A 25,542-nucleotide genomic window follows, 5' to 3' on the forward strand; every position below is an offset into this window, starting at 1 on the left:
CTTGGAAGCTTAGGGGCTGCTGCTTGGCTACAGATTCTCGAAACATTTGAAATAATACTATGAGGCATATTATTTGTTGTTTCTGCATAAGTTCGAATGGTATCAAGAAGTTGTTCTGCCTCAACTCCTGCTGCGTCTCCACAATGATTCAGCTCCTTCCATGTTTTAACGATGGTGTTATCTACCGTAGTAACTCGAGCGGCAAATTTGGTTTTTCGGTAATTTTGACACTTCCAATGAATTTTTGTTTCATTTTGCCTGTCTTTATAAAACAAATGTCCACTAAAGCACAATTTCGGTTTTCCTTTTTCTGATTTCGAAAATTCCACCGACATGATGCGTTCACAAACTCAAAAGGATGAAAAATAAACTCAAAATAAGAAAATGTTGTGATTGTAAGAGATTATAAATATATAAGTACCTCCCTAATCGGTATGCCCTACCCCCCACTTCCCTAAAATATGCTACTTAAGTTAAAGGAATTAAGTAGGTACCTACCTAATTCCAATTTTTGGAAAATAACAGGCAATTAAATTAAAGCACCTGCAATGGTATGTATTTCTAGGAAATGTATACCTAGCATATAACTTCCATTTTTAATTGCACTTAATTCTTAAATAACATCTATAGAAAAGCCTTATTTTCAATATAAAATGACCAATAAATTTATATAAATTATATGTATTGCTTGGTGATAAAATATGCTAGCTATCATTTGTAGGCTATAAATTGTTTATAAACTTAAATTTTCTTAAACTTTTTCCCTAGACTAAGTCTAGGAAAGTTTATCGCCTGCAATTCACCACCAGCAATTAATCGCTAGCAGTTTACCGCTGCGTCTGTTTATCAGATAAACAATTTATAGCCTACAAATATCACCAGGTGATACATATAATTTATATAAATTTATTTTAAACTTAAGTAGCATGTTTTAGGGAGGTACTTATATATTTATAATCTCTTACAATCACAACATTTTCTTATTTTGAGTTTATTTTCATCCTTTTGAGTTTGTGAACGCATCATGTCGGTGGAATTTTTGAAATCAGAAAAAGGAAAACCGAAATTGTGCTTTAGTGGACATTTGTTTTATAAAGACAGGCAAAATGAAACAAAAATTCATTGGAAGTGTCAAAATTACCAAAAAACCAAATTTGCCGCTCGAGTTACTATGGTAAATAACACCATCGTTAAAACATGGAAGGAGCTGAATCATTGTGGAGACGCAGCAGGAGTTGAGGCAGCACATCTTCTTGATACCATTCAAACTTATGCAGAAACAACAAATAATACGGCTCATAGTATTATTTCAAATGTTTCGAGAATCTGTAGCCAAGCAGCAGCCCCTAAGCTTCCAAGTGTAGATGCAATGAAACGAACAATCCGAAATATAAGAAATCGAAATTTTGATGGCCCAGTTCTTCCAACGTATTGTAGAGACAGTTTTTACAGAAGAATATAAAACATCATGCAATGGAGAATTGTTTCTACAATTTGATTCTGGACCCGAGGACAATCGTATGTTAATTTTCAGTACGAAAAGAAATTTGCAGTTATTAGCGCGAAGTGAACACTGGAATGCCGATGGGGCTTTCAAAACTGTTCCCTTACTTTTTTATCAGCTGTATACGATACATGGATTCAAGAACAAAATATCGCTTCCATTAGTTCATGCATTATTGCCTAACAAGTCTGAGGAAACGTATATATCTCTACTACAGCAGCTGAAAGTATTGGAACCGGCTATGTCCCCAGTCAATAACTATAGATTTTGAGACGGTGATGATTGAATGCTTGCAGAAGAGCTTTTCCTAACGCTTTACAACGGGGTTGTTTTTTCCACTTTTCACAATGTATTTTTCGTTCCATTCAGAATAATGGATTGAAACAACGTTATGAAACTGATGCTAATTTTGCTTTAAATATGCGAATTTTGGCAGCAGTTGCATTTGTGCCCATTCCAATTGTGACAGTTGTTTTTGAACATTTGTGTGAAAATGGTGTTTTTCCTCCAGAATCGCAAGGAGTTGTTGATTATTCTGAGGATACATGGATTGGACGCCCAACCAGACGACATCTTCGTCGACCACCAAAGTATTCCCATGAAATGTGGAACGTATGCCAGCTTGTTCTTGAAGGATTACCAAGAACGAATAATTCTGTTGAAGGGTGGCATAGAGGATTTGAAGAACAAGTCGCTGCTTATCATCCCATCATTTGGAAATTTATCGATTGCATTAAAAAAGAACAAAGTATTAACGAAATGCACATTGAACAATATTTAAGTGGAAGTGATCCGGGAAACAAAAAAAGAAGAAGTATCGCAATTGTGATGAACGAATTAAGAGGCTTTTTTGTGCATACGATGAACAGAGTGATATTGTTGATTATCTAAGAGGTATAGCGCATAATATTTCTTATTAATAATTTACATACTGTGTTGTATAATATTACAGTTTTTTGTTACAGTTGTAAATATTACAGTTTCTTAGTAATTAATTATCCCAACGTGACTCATTCTGAAGATTGCATAAACATTCATTTTGAATTTTTGCAGTGTACTAGGACATACCTAATGTTATAATTAGTTTAGTTTAAAATTAACCAATTGTTATATTGTTCAAATAATGGATTTTTTACTATTTTTGTGATTCATGTAACTATTAAAATACATAATCTACCTATTAAATTACATATTTCCATACATGTGTTTTTTTTTATTTCCATACTATTCCCTCACAGTTCATAGAATTCCAAAAATATGCTAATCATAGCTTAAGGCAGAAACTTAAATAAAAAATATCTTTTGATGATTTGACCAAGCACATCTCATTGCTTCTAGACGGTAAAATGTGATAAACTGACGCGGCGGTAAATTGCTTGCGGTAAATTTTCCCGACTCCAATAGAGTTAACAACAGTAGCTACTTCCCGGAACCAGCACTTTCTGCTTATGTAGATTGCATTGTGTTTTCTGAATGAGTGGAGACTCAAGTGTTAAGCTGGGCATCTCAGAACTGAACAGTTGTTCCCTTTTGAAATTCAAGGGCATGGGCCCTCTTTCTCAAACTCTCATATAAAAGTCAACCAGAATGCTGAATTGACACTTAATCTTTTCATACTCTTTGCAAAAAAAGCTAAAAATGTCATCACTATGGCTGTGTCGTGTCGTGTCGTGTCATGTCCTACTACAGACATCTGCACAAAATGACACCATACATAAAGACCTCCAGAATATTTATTTACTACAATCTAAAACACTAATTACTACTACAATGTTGTGCTGCACAAATTACTGCAATTACTTCTGTCACAAACACCATATCTTGATGCAGTGTTCATGCCAAAATCATTGATAACAAGGTTTTATTAATATTTAGTTGTAATTTATTAAATCCTTAGCTAAATTCAAAAAAGAACAATTAAAGCTGTTTTAATTGTCCTAATCATATACAAGTTAATACTGTTTTAATTGTCCTAATCACAAAACACAACCTAGTATGTTAATTAAGTAAAACTTTTATAAGAAAAAAAAAAAAATCCAAAATTTTCCATTGCACGCTATAACCTTGAACACTGTGTGGCCATGGTCGCAGTGTGGCTTTGAAGTGCTATATGTTATAGCATTGCGCTGAAGGCCTGAGTACCCTTCTGCCCATAAGACGGGGGAATTTTAGGCAACATTTTCCGGAAAGTGTAGTTAATTTAATTTGCAATAATTTTTAAAATCTACAGCTTTTATATTAATATGATAAATATACCTATATACTTAAATATATATGCTAAATAGAGAAATGTATCAACTGTGTGCGGTACTATAACAGCATAGTGGAGAATGAAAAAGACCTGGGGGTAATTGTGCAGTCAGATATGAAGTTTTCTGAGCAGGTCATGGGGGTCTTGTCAATGATATACAGGAATTTTGTTAGCAGGGATAAGGAGATGACTATCCCATTGCATAAGACAATGGGATAGTCATCTACAAATCAACTTGAGTACTGCATACAGATCTGGAGGCCTCATTTTAGGAAGGATGTAGAGTTACTAAAACGAGTACAGAGAAAGGTAACGAGATTCGTGGGGGCAGGAAATGGGTGCTCTTACCAAGAAAGGCTTCAGTTCTGCAAATTGCAGTGTCTGGAGACTAGGCACCTGTGAGGCGATCTGATTGAGATGTATAAGGCTTTGAATGGTTTGAACAAGCTCACTGCTGATGGGATTCTTCCTCGTGCCCAGATTAATCGCTTGAGGGGACATAAATTCAAATTGAGGAAAGTTGTTGAACAGATGTGTGGAAATTTGCCTTTAGCAAGCGGGTGTTTGATTACTGGAACAAACTTTCATCTGTTGTTGTGAATGTTGATAGCTTAATTAAATTCAAGGAAGAACTGGACAAACTTTTGGAACAAATGGATGGATGAAATGGGAAGTTTTTTTTTTTTTTTTTTTTTTTTTTGTAGCTGATGCTGTATAAGCTTGCTTTCTTGCATCATATGCCCCTGCTAATGCTATACTAATGATAAAAATAAATTTTCCCTAACTATTGGAGTTTAATAGTTCAGTAGTGATCAAAGGCGAATATTAATATTAATAGCAAATGATGCAAGAAAGCAAGCTTATTCAGCCTGTCCATTTCCTCTAATAATTCTTTTAAGTTATTTCTTGAATTTATTTAAACTACCCACAACACCACATGAAAGCTTTTCAAACAATCAACCACCTGCTGGCTGAAAGAAATTTTCACATAACTATCCTGCAACTATCCTTCCTCGACTTCAATTTATGCCACCTTTGTGTGTCTAGTCTCAGCAAGAGAAAGAACACCATCAGCATTGGGCTTACCAAATTGACTCAAAGCTTTAAACACCTCAATCAGATCTCCTCACCAGTGCCTAGTCTCCATATGGTGAAATTTAAAGAAGTTAAGCTTTTTCTGGTAAGAGCACCTTCCTGTTCCCCTGCACCAATTTCATTGTTCTCCTCTGTATATTCTAGCAGATTCACATTTTTCTTCAAATCAAGCATACAGAGCTGTATGCAGTACTCAGGATGTGGCTGAGTGATTGCTTCACACGAAGGGACAATCACCACCTTATCTCTGCCAGTAAAATTCCTATATATACAGTCAAACTTCCCTATAATGTATTTGATAAATCTAGCGAAAACATTCATTACAGAGAAATTTCGTTATGCAGAGGATATCTTTTTTATTGGAAATTATCCAATTAGAAAATGAAAACTAATCTACATTTATTTTTAATGTATTTTATTTCAAAAACATACTTATTTAAATTACATTTACACAGTTTTCACCGGTAAGTATCACAAATTTAAAAAATTCGGTAATTTTCGCTATCCTTAATTTGCACAGTATAATTAAAGATGTCTGATTCTCAAAGAAAACCTCACATTTATTCAAAGCATTAAAAACATTATCAGGAACATTTTCACAAAACTGTAGACCCAGATGAACCATTTTAAAAGCGTGAATCATTTCTTCTTCGCAAGTTGGCTTTTCTATGGGTTGTTCTGATACGTCTTAGCAGTAGCATTACCATTAGTAAAGGCACATGATGCAAGAAAGCAAGCTTATACAGCATAAGCCAAAAAAAAAAAAAAAAAAAAACCCTTCTCATTACACCCATCCACTCGCTAAAAATGTTTGTCTAGTTCTGCCTTGAATCTATTTAAGCTATCACCTTCAACAATAACAGGTGGAAGTTTGTTTCAAAAATCAATCACCCGCTAACTAAAGGCAAATTTCCACACATCTATCCTTAATTTGAATTTGTGCCCTCCCAGGCAATTAGATTATTATCAGAAAGAGGAAGAATTCCATCAGCATTGAGCATGCTCAAACCATTCAAGGCTTTATACACCTCAATCAGATCACCTCCCAGGTGCCTAGTCTCCAGACACTATAATTTGCAAAACTTAAGCCTTTCTTCGTAAAAGCAACCCTTTGTTACATTCACTAATCTTATTGCCCTTCTCTGTATTCATTCCAGCAACTCTACATCCTTCTTAAAATGAGGCCTCCAGAACTGTATACAATACTCAAGGTGTAGCATGACCATTTCCTTATATAAGGGGATTATCACCTCCTTATCTGAGCAGGATCAACAGTCGAACCATCAATATCAAGTGGACCAATCAGATTCATTCCCTTCCTTTTAGAGTTTATATAAGTAACAGCAAGGATTTCTTTACTTATATAAACTCTAAAAGGAAGAGGATGAATCTGATTGGTCCACTTGATATCGATGGTTTGACTGTTGATGATCCTGCTCAGATAGCAAACAAACTGAACGAGTATTTTGCATCTACATTCACACATGAGGAGTTATTAAGGTTTGAAAATGGCAGAAGGTTATCAAATTGTAGCAGGGTGCTTAATGATTTTGTAATAACTGAGAGCAAAGTGGAGGAGAAATTGTTGAAGTTAAACATAAGAAAGGCACCTGGGGTGGATGGGATCTATCCAGTTATATTAAAGGAGGCGGAAAAGCAATTAAGCAAACCCTTAGCCATAATTATGAGAGCATCCTTGGACACAGGGGAGGTCCCCACAGACTGGAGATGTGCAAATGTATCCCCAATTCACAAAGTGTTCAAAGGGATCGAAGGGTAACACGAGTAATTACAGACCAGTTAGTTTAACTTCTGTTCCGGGTAAAATAATGGAGTCACTGGTTAAAGGTGCATTGCAGGATTATCTAGACAAGACTGCAGCAATAATTCAGACACAGCATGGGTTTGTTAAGGGAAAGTCTTGTCTGACAAATTTGATAGGATATTATGATGTGGTTACAAAGGAACTGGATGCAAAATATAATTTTGATATCATATATTTGGATTTCAGGAAAGCTTTTGACACTGTTGCGCATGGAAGACTATTGTACAAATTGGAGCAGAATGGTATTAATGGTAAGTTGCTACAATGGATAAAAGGATGGTTGAGTGGGAGAAGACAATGGGTGGTAATCAATGGGTGCTCAGATGGGCTAAGAAGTGGCAACTGAAGTTTAACCTTGACAAATGCAAAGTACTGCATATGGGTAGAAGTAACCCCAGAAAAACGTACCAAGTGTGTGGTACTACTCTTAAGGTGGTAGAAAATGAAAAAGACCTGGGAGTAATTGTGCAGTCAGATATGAAGTTTTCTGAGCAATGCAGACAGGCTGCCAGGACAGGTCATGGGGTTTTCTCAATAATATATAGGAATTTTGCTAGCAGGGAAAAGGAGGTGATTGTCCCTCTGTATAAGGCAATGGTCAGGCCACGCCTTGAGTACTGCATACAGGTCTGCAGGCCTCATTTTAGGAAGGATGTAGATTTGCTTGAGCGTGTACAGAGAAGGGCAACAAGAATGGTGAGGGGAATGAAGGGATCCTCTTACCAAGAGAGGCTTAAGTTCTGCAAATTGTAGTGGCTGGAGACTAGGCACCTGCACGGTGATCTGATTGAGGTGTATAAGGCCTTGAATGGGTTGAGCACGCTGAATTCTGATGGGATCCTTCCACTTGTTCAGATTGCGAACCTAAGTGGGACATAAATACAGATTTAGAATAGACGTGCGGAAATTTGCCTTTAGCCAGCAGGTGGAATGGCGCGATTTTTTATTATTTTTTTGGCTGATGCTGCATAAGCTCATACACTTGCTTTCTTGCATCTCATGCCATTACTACTACTTATACCTACTAGAGAGCTACTCTTGCAGACCGTCTGCACTGCTCAGAAAACTTAATATCTGCCTACACAAATACCCCCAGGTACTTTTCATTTTCTACCATTGTCAGTGTAGTACACAGTTGATACGTTACTCTGGGTTACTGCTTCCCATATGCAGTACTTTACATTTTTCAATGTTAAACTTCAGTTGCCACTTCTCAGCTCACCTGCTCAACTTTTCTAGATCCTTTTGCAGCAGTGTACTGTCATTAGTGTCATTAACAACCCTGCTGACCTTCGTATCGTCTGCAAACTTGGACATTAAGCCTGATATACCATCATCAATATCATTAATAAATACAGAAAATAACAATGGACCAAACACTGAACCCTGGGTGACTCCACTTATAACATTAGGCGCCTCCGTAGCCAGGTGGGAAGGAGCAGCAGTGCGTAGCACACGCTTCTTGATTAGACCGGGGTTCAAGCCCGTCACCACCAAATACGGAGGATGCGGAAAGGTCAGGGAATGACCACCGCATATCCCGGAGCAATATGGCCTTAGTTGCTAATGCTCCTAAAAACCAAACAACAACAACCACTTATAACATTAGTCCACAAAACCATTCCTTTATCCATAGCAGCAATTTGCCTCCATTGCCACACTGCTCCAATTTGTGCAGCAGTCTTCCATGTGCAACAGTATCAAAAGCCTTTCTTAGATCCAAATATATGATATCAAAGTTATTACCTGCATCCAGTTTCTTTGTGACCACATCAAGATCAAATTGTTCAGACAAGACTAACCCTTCACAAACCCATGCTTTGTCCTAGTTATAACTGAAGTCTTGTCTAGATGATCTTGCAGTGCTTCTTTAACCAGTGCCTCCTTTGTGAATTGGGGTCACATTTGCATATCTCCAGTCCATGGGTACTCCAGCCCCTGAGTCCAAGGAAGCTCTCATAATTATGGCTTAAGGGTTTGTTTACTTCCTTTGCTGCCTCCTTTAATATAAGTGGATAGATCCCATCCACCCTAGGTGCCTTTCTTAGGTTTATTTTCAACAATATCTCCTCCACTTTGCTCTCAGTTATTACAAAATCATCTAGCTCACTGCCAGAGTTTAATTTACCTCTGGCATTCCCCTCCCTGAATAACTACTCATGTGTGAATGTAGATGAAAAATACTCATTTTGTTTGTTAGCTACCTCATCTTCAGCATCATTAATTTCTTTGTTATCACGATCACGTCTAACACTGTTCAGCAGTATTTCATCTTCATTTGGATGTTCTGTTGTAGCCAGATCTTGATCTACATAAACATAACCATCCAGTGTTATATGATTTTTGATGTTTCCAGACGATTCTGATAACGTCCGAAAGTTTTTCAGTTGTGAAAATGTTAGTTCTTCTGGTTGTTGTTCGGCTTCTGTATTCAATTCAAATCCGGCTTTTGAAAAACAATTTTGAATAGTGTATTCACTGACATCATTTGTCCAAACTTTTGTCAGTTCAGATTTGCAATCTCTAAGGTTAATTGTAACTTCTAAGTTTCTGTTTTCTTTGTAGCACATCGACAATCTTCATAAATATTTCTTTCTATAATGAAATTTAAAATTTTTAATAATGCCTTCATCCATTGGCTGGAAATTTGACTTTTGTTGATAAAAACAACAACTTCACACTTTTCATTTTGGCAGAAATACTGGCAGGATGTGCCCGGACAGTTGTCAGTAATCAACATGATTTTTATTTTTTCGTACGCTTGTCTAATTTTAATATCCATTCTTCAGAAATATCACTTGTCATCCATGCTTTTTTATTAAATGTATAGTCAACTTCCAATGATTTTGTTCCTCTAAAACATCTTGGTTTTTTGATTTTCCAATAACTAAAAGTCTTAATTTTTCACTTCCTGTCATATTGGCTCGAACTAACATAGTGATTCTTTCTTTGCTTTGTTTTTCACCAAAATATTTATCATCCTTAAAAGCAAGTGTTCTATTAGGTAAACATTTAAAGAATGAACCTAGTTCATCAGCATTAAAAATGTCCTTAGGTTCATATTCTTCCAAAATCTTCTTTAAGGTGTTGTTCCTCCAACTGTTGCAATTTTCTTTGCTTACATCAACACTTTCTCCACAAATAACCTTTTCCACAATTCTGTGGTGCTTCTTAAATTTATCCAACCACCCAGTGCTCACATTAAATTCTTTATGTCCAAGAGACATACAGAATATGCAAATTTCAGAGCTTGTTGCTTAATTATTGACCTGATATTGGTATATTCTTTTCACATATCACTTTCACCCATTTTAAAACAGCTTTATCAACATTTTCGTATATACCCTGCTTGATTCACTTCTTGTCTGCTCCTCCTTCAATTGCATTTAAAATTGATTCTCTGTTTTTTAAAATCGTAGATAAACTGCTTGCAGTATGCTATATTTCTCTGCAATATATTTTTTCTTAAAACCCTGGTGAATATCATGAAGAATCTTTACTTTATCATTAATACTTAAACATTTTCTCTTCGACATTGGTAAAAATTACTTGGCTGCAACTCACTGCCGATACATACACCATGTAGCTACCACAAACTTTGCTGCACTGGCCATATAGTGAATTGTTAGTACTGCCTACTCAAAGCGTTCACTTGTCAGTTCAACAGTATCATGTGACCTTTCCTATCAATCACTTTGAAGAAATATACGACTTTGTGAATTCCTTTTATTCTGCTGTTATTCATATATACATGGAAGAAAATGTGTAGTTAACGTATGCTATATGTTACTTTTCAGGAAAAAACAAGAGCACATAGCCTATGTGATTGTTTACAAATGGTTCTAATAGAACAAAATTTTAAAAATTTCATGAACCCATCTACTGGGAGTCCAGTTAAATGAGAACAGACATATACAAAAACTATCATATAATGATTGACAGGAAGGTCACATGGTACGGTTAGGTGAGAAGTGAATGTCACTCAGTAGGCATTACTAAAAACTGACTATCGAAGCATTCTATGTATTGCCGCCGCAGCGAATTTCGTTTTCTCCTTAGCCAACATTAATTTACAAATCTACCCTATTGATTGCAAAGCTTATGACCACTTTTAAGTAAACCCATTTGGTTTTATAACTGTAAAAAAAAAAAAGAAACAAAGATCCTCCTATGGGCATTAATGGCTACGAGTGTTCACTAAAAGGATGGTGAATTCCAGATGCTAATGAGCAATTTCGGAGGGAAGGAGGCCATATTATATTTGAGCAGGTGTTTAGCGGTAAATGCTTGAAAGTCTTTAAAAATTCTTTTGCTAATTTTTTTAAAAAAATCGTTATAGAGAGACTAGCACTTCACTATTTGTGGTTAATTTTACATCTAATTTTGTTTCAAGGTGCAACGTTTTGCAAAAAAAATTCGTAATATAGAGAAATTCGTTAAATAGAAATTTGTAATAGAGAAGTTCCACTGTATATCATTGACAAAACCACATGAGCTGCCCTAGCAGCCCATCTGCACTGCTCAGAGAACTTCATGACTGCACAATTAGCCCCAGATCCTTTAATTCTCCACTACTCTGAATATGATGCCATAGAGTTGCCATCGTATTCAGAGTTATTCTGGTATTGCTGCTTTCCTTATGTAGTACCTTGCATTTGTCAATTTTAAACTTCAGTTGCCACTTCTCAGCCAATCTACCTAATTTTTCTAGCTCTTGTTACAGTAGCATATCCTGATTACTGTTACCACTCTGCCACCTTTGTATCATCTGCAAACATTAAGCTTGATATCAGTATTGTTAATAAATATAGAACACAACGGTGGGCCCAGTGCGGAACACTGGGGGAGTGCCCATTGATACCACTCTTTATCTTTCCCACCCAACCATCTCTTTATTCATAACAGAAACTTTCCCATAATGCTATACTGCCCCAATTTATACAGCAGTGTTTTCTATGAACAGTGTCAAAAGCTTTTCTGAAATCTAAGTATATGATATCAAAATTATTGTATTGAGTTTCTTTGTTATTGTGTCATAGTTTAGTGAGACAAGATTGTACCTTGACAAATCCATACTGTTACTGTAGTTTGCATTCCTGTCCAGGGGGTCCTGCATTACTTCTTTAATTAATGGCTCCATAGTTCTCCCTGAACAGAAGTCAAGCTAGCAGGTTTGTGATCACTTATGTCATCCTTTAATCCCTCTTTGTGAATTGAGGATGCATTTGATTATCTCCAGTCCATCGAGACCTCCGATGAATCCAAGGACGTGATCATAATTAATGCTAAGGATTTGTTTACCTGTTTTTCTGTTAGCATTAGCATATGATGCAAGAAAGCAAGCTTATACATCATCAGCCAAAAAAAAAACCGTCCCATTTCACCCACCCATTCACTCTAAAAGTTTGTCTAGTTCTGCCTTGAATTCATTTAAGCTGTCAACAACAACAGATGGAAGCTTGTTTAAGCAATCAACCACCCGCTGGCTAAAGGCGAATTTCTACATCTATTCTATAACTGTCTTTCCTCAATTTGAATTTATACCCCCCAGGTGCATAATCTGAGCATGAAGAAGAATCCCATCAGCATTGAGCTAGCTCAAAACCATTCTAGACCTTATGTGCCTCAAGCAGATTGCCTTGTTGGTGCCTAGACTCCAGACTGCAGTTTGCAGAACTTAAGATTTTCTTCTTAAGAGAAACTTTTAAGTGTGGCTTGACCATTGCCTTATACAAGTGGATAATCACCTCCTTATCCCTGCTAGCAAAATTCCTGTATATCATTAACATGATATACATGTTAATGGTATACAGGAATCAAAATTATTTTTTTATACATGGTATCAAAATTATTTTTTGTATCCAGTTCCTTTGTGACCACATCATAGTATCCAATCAGATTGGCCAGACAAGACTTCCCCTTAACAACCACATGCTGTCTGAACTATAACTGCATTCTTGTCTAGATGATCCTGCAGTGTTTCTTTAACCAGTGACTCCATTATTTCTCCCGGAATGAAGTTAAACTAACAGGTGTGTAATTATTCTTGTCACTCTTTGATCCCACTTTGTGAATTGAGGATACATTGGCACAACTCCAGTTCATGGGGACCTTCCCTGAGTCCAAGGATTCCCTCATAATTATGGCTAAGGCTTTGCTTACTTCCTTTGCTGCCATCTTTAATATAACTGGATAGATTCCATCCACCCCAGGTGTTTTTCTTATGTTTAATTTCAACAATTTCTCCTCCACTAGGCACCTCCGTAGCCAGGTGGGAAGGAGCAGCAGTGCGTAGCACATGCTTCTTGATTAGACTGAGGTTTATCCCTTCACCACCAAATACGGAGGATGCGGAAAGGTCAGGGAATGACCACCGCATATTCCCGGAGCAATATGGCCTTAGTTGCTAATGCTCCTAAAAAAAAAACCAAAAAAATAATTCCTCCACTTTGCTCTTAGTTATTACAAAATCCTTCAGCTGCCTGTTAGAGTTTGATAAACTTCTGGCATTCTCCTCCCAAAGTAACTCCTTGTGCTAATATAGATGCAAAATATGCATTCAGTTTGTCAGCTACCTTAGTGGGATCATCAATAGTCTAACCATAGATATCAAGTGGACCAATCTGATTCATCTTTTTCCATCTAGAGTTTGCATAAATAAATAAGTCTTTGCATCCTTTGCCAAAGATTTCTCATAATCTGCCTTATCTTGTCTGACTTCCTTTGACTTTATTCTAGACGAACATATATCTACCATAATATAAGCTTCTATGTCTCCTGATAATTTATATGCATCCTATGCAATTTCTTCTCTGCTGAGAGTCTAATTAGAATGAGTCTCATTTAGAATTTGCTGTTGGTAGCATCATCAGTTGGTCCCAAGTATAGAATTTAAAAACTGTCTGAGACCACTTTAGTTGCCTTTACAAAAGCAAAAACCCTTCCCTTTACTCCTGATGGTAGTTACATCTTTGAATAAATCCCACATCAGTACACTGTGATCACTGCCACCTAGTGATTCCTTTATCTGTAGATTCTTAATGCATGAATAATCACTACTGATAACCATATCAAAGGATTACTCCCTCTGGTTGCCTCTCGAACATGCTGCTGTGGAAGAAAAAATTATCTGGTCAATCCACAAAAGTCTTGCTAGTGTGCGAGTGACCAATCCACAAGTTCCAGTTAATATCTGGGAAGTTAAAATCCCCCATTAGAAGACAATCTGGTTTATTGGCCCACTCTGTTTCTCTGTACAGTTGTTCGTTCCTCCTCTGAATCATTAGGCCTGTAACACACTTCTGCCCTCATTTTGCTTTCGAAGTGCTTATGTTAAAACAATTTGACTCAACATTGCATTGCGACCCATGTCAAATGGTTTGCATTCCTTAGATTTTATGTGTTTCTTAATTAACAGCATAATCCCTGCTCACTTTCTACACATGTACTCCTCAGATTCCAATTCTACATTCCTTATATCTGTGTGACAAGACGTCTCTGATATCCCAACAATATTTCTTTAATATAATTAGATAAAATCCATCCCCTCCAGGTGCATTTTTATATTTAGCTTCCATTAATTTCTTTTTCACCTTGTTGGTTATCACAAAATCATTTGTAGCACATGCTTCTTGATTAGACCGGGGTTCGAGCCTGTGACCACCAAATACGAAGAATGCGGAAAGGTCAGGTAATGACCACTGCATATCCCCAGAGCAATATGGCCTTAGTTGCTAATGCTCCTAAAAACCAAATAACAACAACAACAAAATCATTTAGCTTGCTGTTAGAATATGATAAACTTCTAGCATCCCTATTCTTGAAAGGCTCCTCATGTTTGAATGCAGATTTAAAAGAAATATGTGTGTGAATGCAGATTTAAAAGAAATATGTGTGTGAATGCAGATTTAAAAGATATATGTGTGTGAATGAAGATTTAAAAGATATATGTGTGTGAATGCAGATTTAAAAGATATATGTGTGTGTGAATGCAGATTTAAAAGATATATGTGTGTGTGACTGCCGATTTAAAAGATATATGTGTGAATGCAGATTTAAAAGATATAAATAGTAAATTGTATTAGTATTAATAGTGGCAAATGATGCAAGAAAGCAAGGTTTTACAGCATCATCAAAAAAAAATTCCCATTTTACCTATCATTCCCCTCCAATAGTTAGTCTAGTTCTTCATTGAATTTATGAAAACTCTCACAACAATGGATGGAGGCTGGTTCCAGTAATCAACTAACTGTTGGCTGAAAGCAAACTTCTGCACATCCATTTTGCAATCATCTTTCCTCAATTTGAATTTATGCCCCCTCATGTGCATAGTCTGAGCAAGGCAAAAAATCCCATCAGAATTGAGTTTGCTCAAGCCATTTAAAGCCTTAAGCATGTCATTCAGCTCACCTTGCAGGGGCCTAGTTTCCAGACACTGCAATTTGCAGAACTGAGGTTTTGTTTTCTTGGTAAGAGCACCCCTTTGTTCCCACTCGACAATCTTGTTGCCCTTCTCTCTACCCATTACAGAAGCTCTACACCCTTACACCCTTCTTAAAATGAGGCTTTCAGACATGTAGGCAGTACTCAAGATGTAACCTGACCATTGCCTTATACTGTGGGAAAATGTATACAATAGCAGTGGTTAGTTTTAAGGTATGAAAAACTTATTTTTTTAAATATGTAATTAGAAAAGTCTTGATTTTTGTTTTCAAACTTGGCTGCTGATGTACAATTACCCTACAAAGCTACATAAGCTATTGTTTTTTTTTTTTTTTTTTTGTCTAGGGAAGGTCGAGCTGCATTAGTGACCTCATTTGGCATACTCAAGTACATGGCATGTTACAGCCTTACTCAGTTTGTTTCTGTTCTTATTTTATATACCGTAAGTAAGTTCTTATTTTATATACAGTAAGTACTGTTTTGTATGCTAATTAAATAGGTCATCATGAGTATTAATGAAGGGATGTTGGTCTAAATATAATGCCGGAGATCTCAACAATTTTACTTTTAGATGCACGTAGGTTTGTATCCTAAAATGAATTTTAATTTTAGTATTAATATGATTTATCATATTGTCTGGCCATTGTTGGTGTTTTTTTTTAGTTTTTTTTTCGCTACTATGTGTGCCAAATAGAAATGTAGAGGTCATTTGATTATAGAGTTGGTTGGATTTTTTTAAATTTTTTATTTAACTCTTTATCTATGTGTGGGACTCTTAGCTCCATGCTTTTTTAGCCATTTTGCAAGCGGAAATAATATCTATGCTCGAATCTGCAATTCCCTAAAATTAAAGCATTCAGTTTTTTTTTTTTTTTTTTTTTTTTTTTCGGTTTAGATTGGCAACAAGAAAATCTTGCTGCAATGTCTGAAATCTGATAGTCTTTCTACCCGGGGATTGCAGTCTTTGGATTTTTTTCCGGTTTGCAGACAATAAATTTAACCAATCATGAAATGTCAATTCAATTGCAGATAAAGGGAAAAACACATCAGCAGTGTGGCTGCCATCTACTTTTTAATAATTTTCCTACATTATTAACTATATTGTTTTATTCTTATAATAATAATAATAATTTTATCCTATGAGCTTTTGGTAAAAATTGATAAATGAGGAACTTCATACCAGAAAGTTACCAAAGCAATCATCCACAAAATCACTTTAGTAATTATTTCATTAAAAATATAAAACAATGAAGGAAAAACATAAACAGAAAAAATTACCACACAATATAATTTTTTTACTAAAAGCTGAAAATTATATCATCCATGTATAGGAATAAAAGCAAGCGTTTTTGGAATCTGTATCACCTGATAACTTATGCATATATCAGGTGATGCAGATGCCTACAGTAGATATAAACTAGTGTGCAGTTAAGTCACAGAGGAGGTTAGGGAAGCTAAAGCAGACTGCAAGTGTATGGCAAAGGATACAAAGAAAAGCAGGAAAGAGTCTTTACTTATGTAAACATGAGAAGGAAAGGAATGAATCACATTGATCCACTACATATGAATGGTTTAACTGATAATCCTGCCCAGTTTGCTGACAAACTGAATAGCTATTCTGCCTCTACATTCACATGTGAGGAATATTTTAGGGATGGATCCCCATCCCCAAAAAAAATCCTTCTGGCATCCAGCAGAAGTTTATCAAACTCAAAACCATTTGAGTTTGATAATCATAAAAACATCAAAGATAAACATAAAAGGCACCTGGGATGCATGGGATCTATCCAGTATTATCAAAGGAGGCAGACCTTTGCCATATTTATGAGAGCACTCTTTAATTCCAGGGAGATCCCTATGGGGAGAACCCCCCCCCCCCAACAGATCTTGAAATCTCAGAATCCTTGCTTTTCAGGCTGCTGGAAAGCAAGGAGTTTGCTGTTGCATATTCTAGTAGAGACAGTGCAAGACTCACTTCACCTTTGCCTGCAGCTTCTGTTGGTTTATTAGTCCTTGTATTCTATCCAGAGGCTAGCAGTTTTCCAACCAACCTAATTCTGCCTTGATAGCATCAGCAAATATTCTTGCACATCTTCTATTTAAGTGTATCCTATCACTGAAAAAAGTCTCACCTGTCAATGAGAACAGAATATGTTGAGAAAAATCTCACTCTATGATCCCTGTCTAGTCACTCCAATGCCAAATTAATTGACAAGGCGCTTATCATGTAATCCATCATATTGTGTCTGGGCAGAATTGCAGACACTTTCAATTTCAGTCCTAACTCTCAACTTTTTCTTGACCATGATCTGTACTTGTTAATTAAATTCTTAGTCTGAGATCTCCTACTCTTAATATCATTAATACTAATGTGTACAACGTTATCACCTTTTGTGCTCTTAAAAGATGATAGTTAAAAATGTGCTCTTGCTATTTGCAGGAGCAAACAGAATAATAAATATTTTACTGATATAATAATTAATAAAAATGAATATCAATAAAGAATTGTTTTCAAAATAAATAGAACAGGGTTCCTATTTCCTTACATTTCAAAAGAAATGTAGGGAATTGAAACCCCCCCCCCCCCCAACTGATGTTTTTTACTCATTCTAAAATTCTGACTTTAGAATGAGCCAAGCCACTGCCCACCCCTGTTAAATTAGTAAAGGCTACCTTTTTTGTCAGTAACAACCAAGCCACTGCCCACCCCTGTTAAATTAGTAAAGGCTACCTTTTTTATCAGTAACAACCAATGAGAGACAAATACAGAGATATGTCACAAACATCACAGTTTGATAAATGATGGAACTGATTGTATTGCAACATTTGTGGCAGTATAAGTGTTTATATACACCAAAATTATCATGTTCATATACAATTTAAAAAAAACAAACCTCATGAGCCAGAGAATCAAAAAAAGCAAAAACACAGCTATCACTAAAGCTTACCCATTTCAGGGCCTTGCAAAAGCCAATAACAGGCATCTTAATAAGATTAATTTTTCTTAATAAATAAATTTCCATTTATACTGGATGGATGAGGCCAATAGAATTTACAATGTCAACAACTGTTTCACTGCACTTTTTGTGACAGCATATGGGCTCAATCATGCAGTTTGCATCTACTTACATTACACAAGGATTGCTGCCAGCCAGGCAGCAGCCCTAGTGAGTTGTGTCTGAAATTATGCTGATATGATCCAATTAAGTACTTCCATCATGCAGTATGATTGATGACTTTTGAGGTTATGATGAACGTCGTGGCGAGATCCAATCTTCCTTACATTTCGAGGGTACAGCTCTAAAACAGTATTCGCAGGCCGACTGCTAGTTAGTACACCAGACCGAACCTATTGGTAACTCTCTAGGAGGCTTCCGGATCAGCTAGTGTATAATCTTGTTACCTCTACTCTGCCAGATGGTGACTGGAGGGAGTCCGAGTAGTGTGTATGCAGGGGGGGGGGGACATTGTCGAGGCTACGTTATGTCTAGGATCTGGGTATATTCTTACCATGTGTAAGCCATATCCAAAAACTTCATTACTTCATACAGCAAGTCCCACCCACTTTTTCTTACTATCGAATACACCATGAATTGTAGAACTAATAGAGCAAGCTTATCTGCAAAAAGATCTAAACCTCCCAAACACTTCCTAATTCATATCGTTAATATACATGGCCTGAATTCTAATCTCAACGATGTCCACTTCCACTTGAAATCTGCCAAACCCCATGTACTTTTTCTGACAGAATCTCAGTTATCGGTTGATTCAACTACTGCTCATCTCAGTTGCCCAAATTATTTGCTGTATTATTTCTTTCGCCTCAAAGGTGATACTTGTGCATACGTCCGTTCTGATATTCCCTGTCACAGACTTGGTAATTTGTAATCTCCTCTTTTCGATCATCTCTGGCTTAAAATCTCTCTACCTCATTGTGTCAAATTCATCTGTTCTCTCTACCGTTCTCCCAACTCCATTAATCACTTGGAGCTCTTTCACTTCCTCTCTTTGCAACTTGATTTTCTGCAGTGCAACTTTCCTAACAGTGAGGTAATATTCCTTGGTGATTTTAATGTTCACAATTCCAGCTGGCTTCCATTTTCTAGTCACACCGACCCAGCAGGTCGAGATGCTGAGGCTTTTGCAATTACTAATGACCTAGCACAGATTGGTCATTTACCTACAAGAATACCGGACAACCCTAATCATACAGCCAATACGCTTGATCTTTTTCTCACAAACAACCCTTCTAAGTACACAGTCGAAGTGAGAGGTCCTTTAGGCACCTCAGATCACAATTTGGTGACTGTCTCTTCTCCAATGAAGCCTTTATCTCATGGCTATTCCCAACCTCGTATTGTTTGGCATTACAAGAATGCAAAATGGGATGACCTGTGAGATTTCTTTTCTTCTTTTCCTTGGTCGGATTACTGTTTCAAAACTTCTGATGTTAACGTTTGCTCAGATCGTGTCAGTGAAATTATTCTTGCAGGAATGGAATCCTTTATCCCACACTCCACTTTAAATTCTCGTCCTTTATTTAAACCATGGTTTTCCAATAAATGTGCTAAGGCTGTTCAAGAGAAGAACGTTGCATATCATAATTGGCTTGTTTCTAATTCTTCAGTTTCATTTTCTGCCTACACCAAAGCTCGGAACAATTGTAAAGCAGTTATTAATCAGTCCAAACTAGAGTTTGAACAGGCTAAGAGTAGAAAACTTGCTTCTTGCCTAATGGTAGCCGAGCATTCTGGTCTCTTGCCAAAGCTATTTGGCCGCAACTTTTGCCCACCTCTGTTCAAACCAGATGGTTCAGTTGTCACTTCAGCCAAGCGTAAAGCTGACCTGCTAGGGCGCCTCCGTAGCCAGGTGGGAAGGAGCAGCAGTGCGTAGCACACGCTTCTTGATTAGACCGGGGTTCGAGCCCATCACCACCAAATACGGAGGATGCGGAAAGGTCAGGGAATGACCACCGCATATCCCGGAGCAATATGGCCTTAGTTGCTAATGCTCCTAAAAACCAAATAACAACAACAACAATGACCTGCTAGCATCCCATTTTTCTTCCAACTTATGTATTAATGATCTTGGAAAAACACCTCCCACCATTCCCAACACGCTCCATTCAATGCCTCCTGTGGTCTTCCATCAAAAGGATGTCAGAAGGATTTTTACGAATCTTTATGCTGAGAAAGCTCCAGGTTCCGATGGTATTTCTCCACTTGTTCTCAATACCTGTGCTCCTGAACTTACCCCTGTTCTTTGTCGCCTTTTTTTCACTTTCTTATTCCAAAGATGTTTTTCCTTCTGCTTGGAAATTTGCTCATATCCAGCCAGTTCCTAAAAAGAGTTCAAATCCCTCCCATCCAGTTATTGTCCCATTGCAATTACTTCTACTCTTTCTAAAGTAATGGAGAAATCAATTAATTGCCAACTCTTAAAATACCTAGAAACCTTCCATCTGATCAATGATCACCAGTATGGATTCCGTCAGTGTCGATCCACTGGTGAGATTCTGGCTTATGTTACCCATTTATGGGCTAATTCAATGGAAAAGTTTGGTGAAGCACAATTAGTTTTTCTCTTGACATCTCAAAGGCTTTTGATCGTGTTTGGCAAGCTTCCTTCCATCTTATGGTTTGCCAACTGTTTTTTGTAATTGGTTATCCAGTTTTCTCTAATCGCTCACTGAGGGTGATGGTAGATGACTCTCTGTCTTCTAACTTCTCCACTAATGCCGGTGTCCTCCAAGGTTCAGTTCTTTCCCCCACTCTTTTCACCTTACATTATGATATTTTTTTTTTTTTTTTTTTTTTGGTAAAACTATATCCTTAAGCAGTTGAACGTTTTCTGGTTGGTAAAACACAGAACACATGCATACAATGCTGCAAGTGGAGTTTTCAGAAACTTTAAATTGAATCTTATTTAATTTTAATATAATTAAAACTGCCAATTCATCAACTAGTTGTGTTATTCAAAGGACAAATTTTTTGGCACCAATCTAAAATGACTGTTTCACAACAACAACAAAAAAAAAAAAAAATAAAAATCAAATCCTAAAATGTCCATATTTTGGACATCTCCGGTGTTTGGAGATCCAGATTTCAGAAGTTTTACAAGTTTCTACATAACATCATGTGGGCCACTACAGGTGCCAATTTTATTTTTAATTTCTTTTGTGTCTTTTGAGTAAAGTGTTCCCCTTGTTAATTTTTTGAGCAGAACATTTTCCTTTTTAAATTTTTTTTTTTTTTTTTTTTTTTTTTTTATACTACAAAAATGCAGAATGTGTGCAAACTCCTATTTAAAATAATGTATTATCGAGTTTGTCTCTTTTTATTTCAATTTGTGCATATGCCTGAATGAAACAAATTTTTTAAAATGCTGTTTAAAAAGCAGCATTTTTAAAAATTTTAATTCTAGTCTACATATGTACAATAAACGATGTTATTTATTTGGCTGTGCTCCAAATTTAATTAAAATAAAAGATCTTTAAAATTTTTAAATTTATAAGTAAGAATAAGATGTCCGAACAACCAAATGGAGCAAAATTTCGAAAGAAGAAGTAGTTGAGGGCAGAAGAAGCAAAGAAATTGTCAGATAATTTTCAAAATTGGTTTTTGCTAGTGGACATCATTGACCAAAATAAAGAAAATCCTGTTAGCCGCAATTCAGTCATTCTTGAAGCTGAAGAAAATTGTAGCGAAACAGAGGTTATAATACAATAATAATTCTGAAAGTAACCAGAAAACTGAGTCGGAGTATGACTCCCCTCAGATTGTAAAAAATGAAAATAATAATCATATCATGCTGAACTTAATATAATATTGGGCATCGAATATTTCTGACAAAATAAGATGTTTTTTAATAGAACATAGAACGGACCAAGGCAAAGATGAGGATTTTGTTATTCTTTATCCGAGGACAGATGTCGATTTTATATTGAGTGGTTTGGAAAAAAAACTTGCTAATAGTGAATTTTAGACAGAAATTGGCTGATTTACTCCAAAGAAACTAAATCTTTGTATTGTTTGCATGCATTTTATTTGGAACTAATAAAAATACTGGCACTGTGCCTTCATTAGGCGGCGCCTCCGTAGCCAGGTAGGCAGGAGCAGCAGTGTGTAGCACACGCTTCTTGATTAGACTGGGGTTCGAGCCCGTGCCCACCAAATACAGAGGATGCGGAAAGATCAGGGAATGACCACCGCATATCCCCGGAGCAATATGGCCTTAGTTGCTAATGCTCCTAAAAACCAAATAACAACAACAGCCTTCATTAGTCAATTCACAGAAAGCTTTTTCCTCTTGGAAACATGTATATAGATATATTTCAAATCATGAAAATTCATTACACCATGAACACATTTTAAAATGGAAATCAAATGAAGAGAGTCTAAAAAATTCTGGACTTTTTCATGATGCTCTACAAAAAGCAATTTTAAGAGAAAGAAAAATGGAGAAGAATTTTAAAAATTATTTTGGACACTATTATTTTGGGAAAAAAAAAGTCTTGTATTAAGAGGTTCAAATGAGATAGTTGAGAATCCGAAAGCTGGAATATTATTGAACTTGTAAGTCATTATAAAAAAGAACTAGCAGAACAAATTTCAAATCATCGTAAAGGAACTGTGAATTATTTATCGCAAAAAATTCAAGACTAATTTATATGATTAATTGAAATTAAATTCCGGCCAATATTACAGGTGACCCCCGCTTAACGCTGATAATTCATTAGGGAAAAACAGAGCACTAAGTGAATCCGTGCTAAGTGAGTGCTACATTCTCATAAGTTAGAGTTGCAGTTGGGGCCATAGGATATTTCCTAATCAATAATAAACAGTAGTGAAAAGATGCACAAATATCAGTCAAAATATTTAATATTCAAATATTTGTACATATAAAACATTCTGCATTACATACGTATATAATTACATGTATAAGAACTACTTAAGTATCAAAGTTAAACTTAAAATTCCAATTAAAATCATGGATTTAATTGATGAATTTAATCATGAAAAATGTGTCTATTTTGGGTTGTACTTTGGCCCTCTTCCTGGTAAACTAAAAGGGGTTTTAATTTTAAATCCCCTGCAGCATTACCTCCCAACAATAAAGTCAACCGATCCTTCGCCGCTTTGAAACCTGGCATGTTTTTTTATTCTTTCAATATGAAACTTCTTTTAGGCATTCATTTCCAAAAAAGTCCTGCTTCATCTATGTTAAAAATTTGTTGAGAAGTATAATACATAATACCCCTCTTCAATAATTTTAGAAGTATAACACATAATACCCCTCTTCAATAATTTTAACAAGTTCTTTTTTGAAAGTTTCGGCTCCTTGATCTGCACTTGCGGCTTCTCCCTGGATTTTAAATCTTTTCAACCAGCTCTTACTAGTTTTAAATGGTTCCACGTTTTTTTTTTTTTTTTTTGGTGAGTTTTCTTCAGATCATCATATAGGCTAATATATCTCTCTCTCTCTCTCTCTCTCTCTTTTATAATATTTAACTTAACTGAATTCTGCATTGGATATTATCTTCAATAAAATTAGTTAAAGTCTCTCCATTTCAATCCTAATAGCCGGCCTAGCCTTAGTTGCTTGCAGTGGAACAGCTGTCTTTTCCGCTGCTAAAATTAATTCTTTATTTTTTATAATTGTTCTTACAATTAAACTTGCCAGTCCTAAATTATGGCACACATCCGCTTGTTGTTGACCAGAATCGATTTGCTTCAAAACATTAATTTTATTTTCAAATTCAGTCTTTTTCTTTATAGTACGAAGACTATAAAATACATTTATAGTCTTTTTTTTTTTTTTTCGGTAGTTGTTGGCACATCGGCTTCTGTGGCCATAATGCACCTCCCAAGGTTTTTGCAGTACTTTGATCCAAGCCCGAGGCAGGATTCAAACCCGCGACCTTTGGGTTGCCAGGCAGGCACTTTACCCACCCGGCTAGCCCGGTCAGCTATATATATATATAGTCTTTCTACTGTGTCCAGACGTTGTTGCTTTTTTGTTCTTATCAGCCATTATTAACTCTTTGAAAATGTAACTGTGTTGGTTGCATTAATTATGATTCAACGTTCGAGTAAACTGTCCATTAGGGGCTCACATCTGGTGAGTATGGGCTTGGCACACCCAGGGTCCTGAGCTGGATATCATCATTCTTCTCTTTCTTGGTGATTTCCTTCTACATCTCTCTCTCTCTCTCTCTCTCTCTCTCTCTCTCTCTCTCTCTCTCTCTCTCTCTCTCTCTCTCTGGGTCCTAGGGTAAATTAATTTTTTTTTGGCTGGTGCAGTATAAGCCTCAGGCTTCCTTGCACCATATGGCTAATAATAATAATAATAAGAATAATAATAATAATTACGCACGATGTCTAATACTGTACTGAGTGATGACTAGACTTCGGATAAATGCATATAACGCAAATATTACAAGCAATATACTTGATAATTTTTTTAAAATTTTGATCTCGGAACTACGTAACAAGTCACTGTACTGCATTTAAATTAGCATGCGAGAAAATTTCACTGAGCGTGGGAAACATTTTAATGCTGTTTTGCTATTCATTTTCAAGCTATCAACTCTATAAAATGAAACAATTTTGTTAAAAATGCAATCTGTAAAAGAGCGTTATAGTGATTTGTGACAGTTATAGTCAGATATGGGTTATAATATAAGAACAGCATTATAGCACATCAGCGTAAAGCGAACCGCATTATAACGAGGGCCTGCTTGTATTTCAAAAATTAAAAAAGCCAAGTACTGTACTTCTCTTTGTTAACTGATTGCACATTTGAGGCACCTCCGTAGCCGGGTAGATGGGCAGGAGCAGCAGTGTGTAGCACACGCTTCTTGATTAGACCGGGATTCGAGCCCGTGACCACCAAATACGGAGGATGCAGAAAGGTCAGAGAATGACCACCGCATATGCCAGGAGCAATATGGCCTTAGTTGCTAATGCTCCTAAAAACCAAATAACAACAACAACACACCTGATTTACCACATCATGAACAAATGTCTCAAATAATTATATATGTGCAAATTATTGACGGTAAAATATCAATAGAAGAGTGTTTCATTGATTTTACATAAAATAAAGAAAAGGCTGCCATTAGATTGGCAACAGAAATTCTTACCAAATTAGAAAAGGATGGGCTTGACATTAAAAATGTAAGAGGGCAGGGATACAATAATGGGGCCAATATGGTGGGAAAATATAAGCCGTACAGGCAATAATTTTTTTAAAAAAAATGAATTTGCCACATTTGTACCATGTTCGGAACATAGTCTTAATTTAGCTAGTGTACTGCAGTGTCAAAAACATCTGGGATGATAAGTTTTTTTGCCGTTGTTCAAAGAATACTTTTTTTTTTTCCTGGTTCCACTAGTTGCGGGAAAAGTTTAATGAATACTTTGA

General features: G+C 36.2%; 1 protein-coding gene across 5 annotated transcripts in view; it reads left to right on the plus strand.

Moving 5' to 3' along the window:
- LOC150079142 (polyamine-transporting ATPase 13A3-like) overlaps positions 1-25,542 on the plus strand; it is a 750,840-nt gene that overhangs the window by 630,995 nt on the left and 94,303 nt on the right. For 2 of the 5 annotated variants that reach the window (XR_016547547.1, XM_090383358.1), the window contains exon 23: positions 15,463-15,559. Coding sequence is in view for 2 of the 5 variants with exons in the window: in XM_090383358.1 (XP_090239484.1) it covers positions 15,463-15,559 (97 nt within the window). In the remaining 3 variants the exon portion in view is untranslated. Of the gene's footprint in view, positions 1-15,462; positions 15,564-25,542 lie in introns of all 5 variants that reach the window. The other 3 variants (XR_016547548.1, XR_016547549.1, XM_090383359.1) reach the window with 3 other exon arrangements.

This window comes from Mastigoproctus giganteus, chromosome 10 (assembly GCF_048544385.1).
Source record: "Mastigoproctus giganteus isolate SK-2022 chromosome 10, ASM4854438v1, whole genome shotgun sequence".
In the NCBI taxonomy this organism is placed as follows: Eukaryota; Metazoa; Arthropoda; class Arachnida; order Uropygi; family Thelyphonidae; genus Mastigoproctus; species Mastigoproctus giganteus.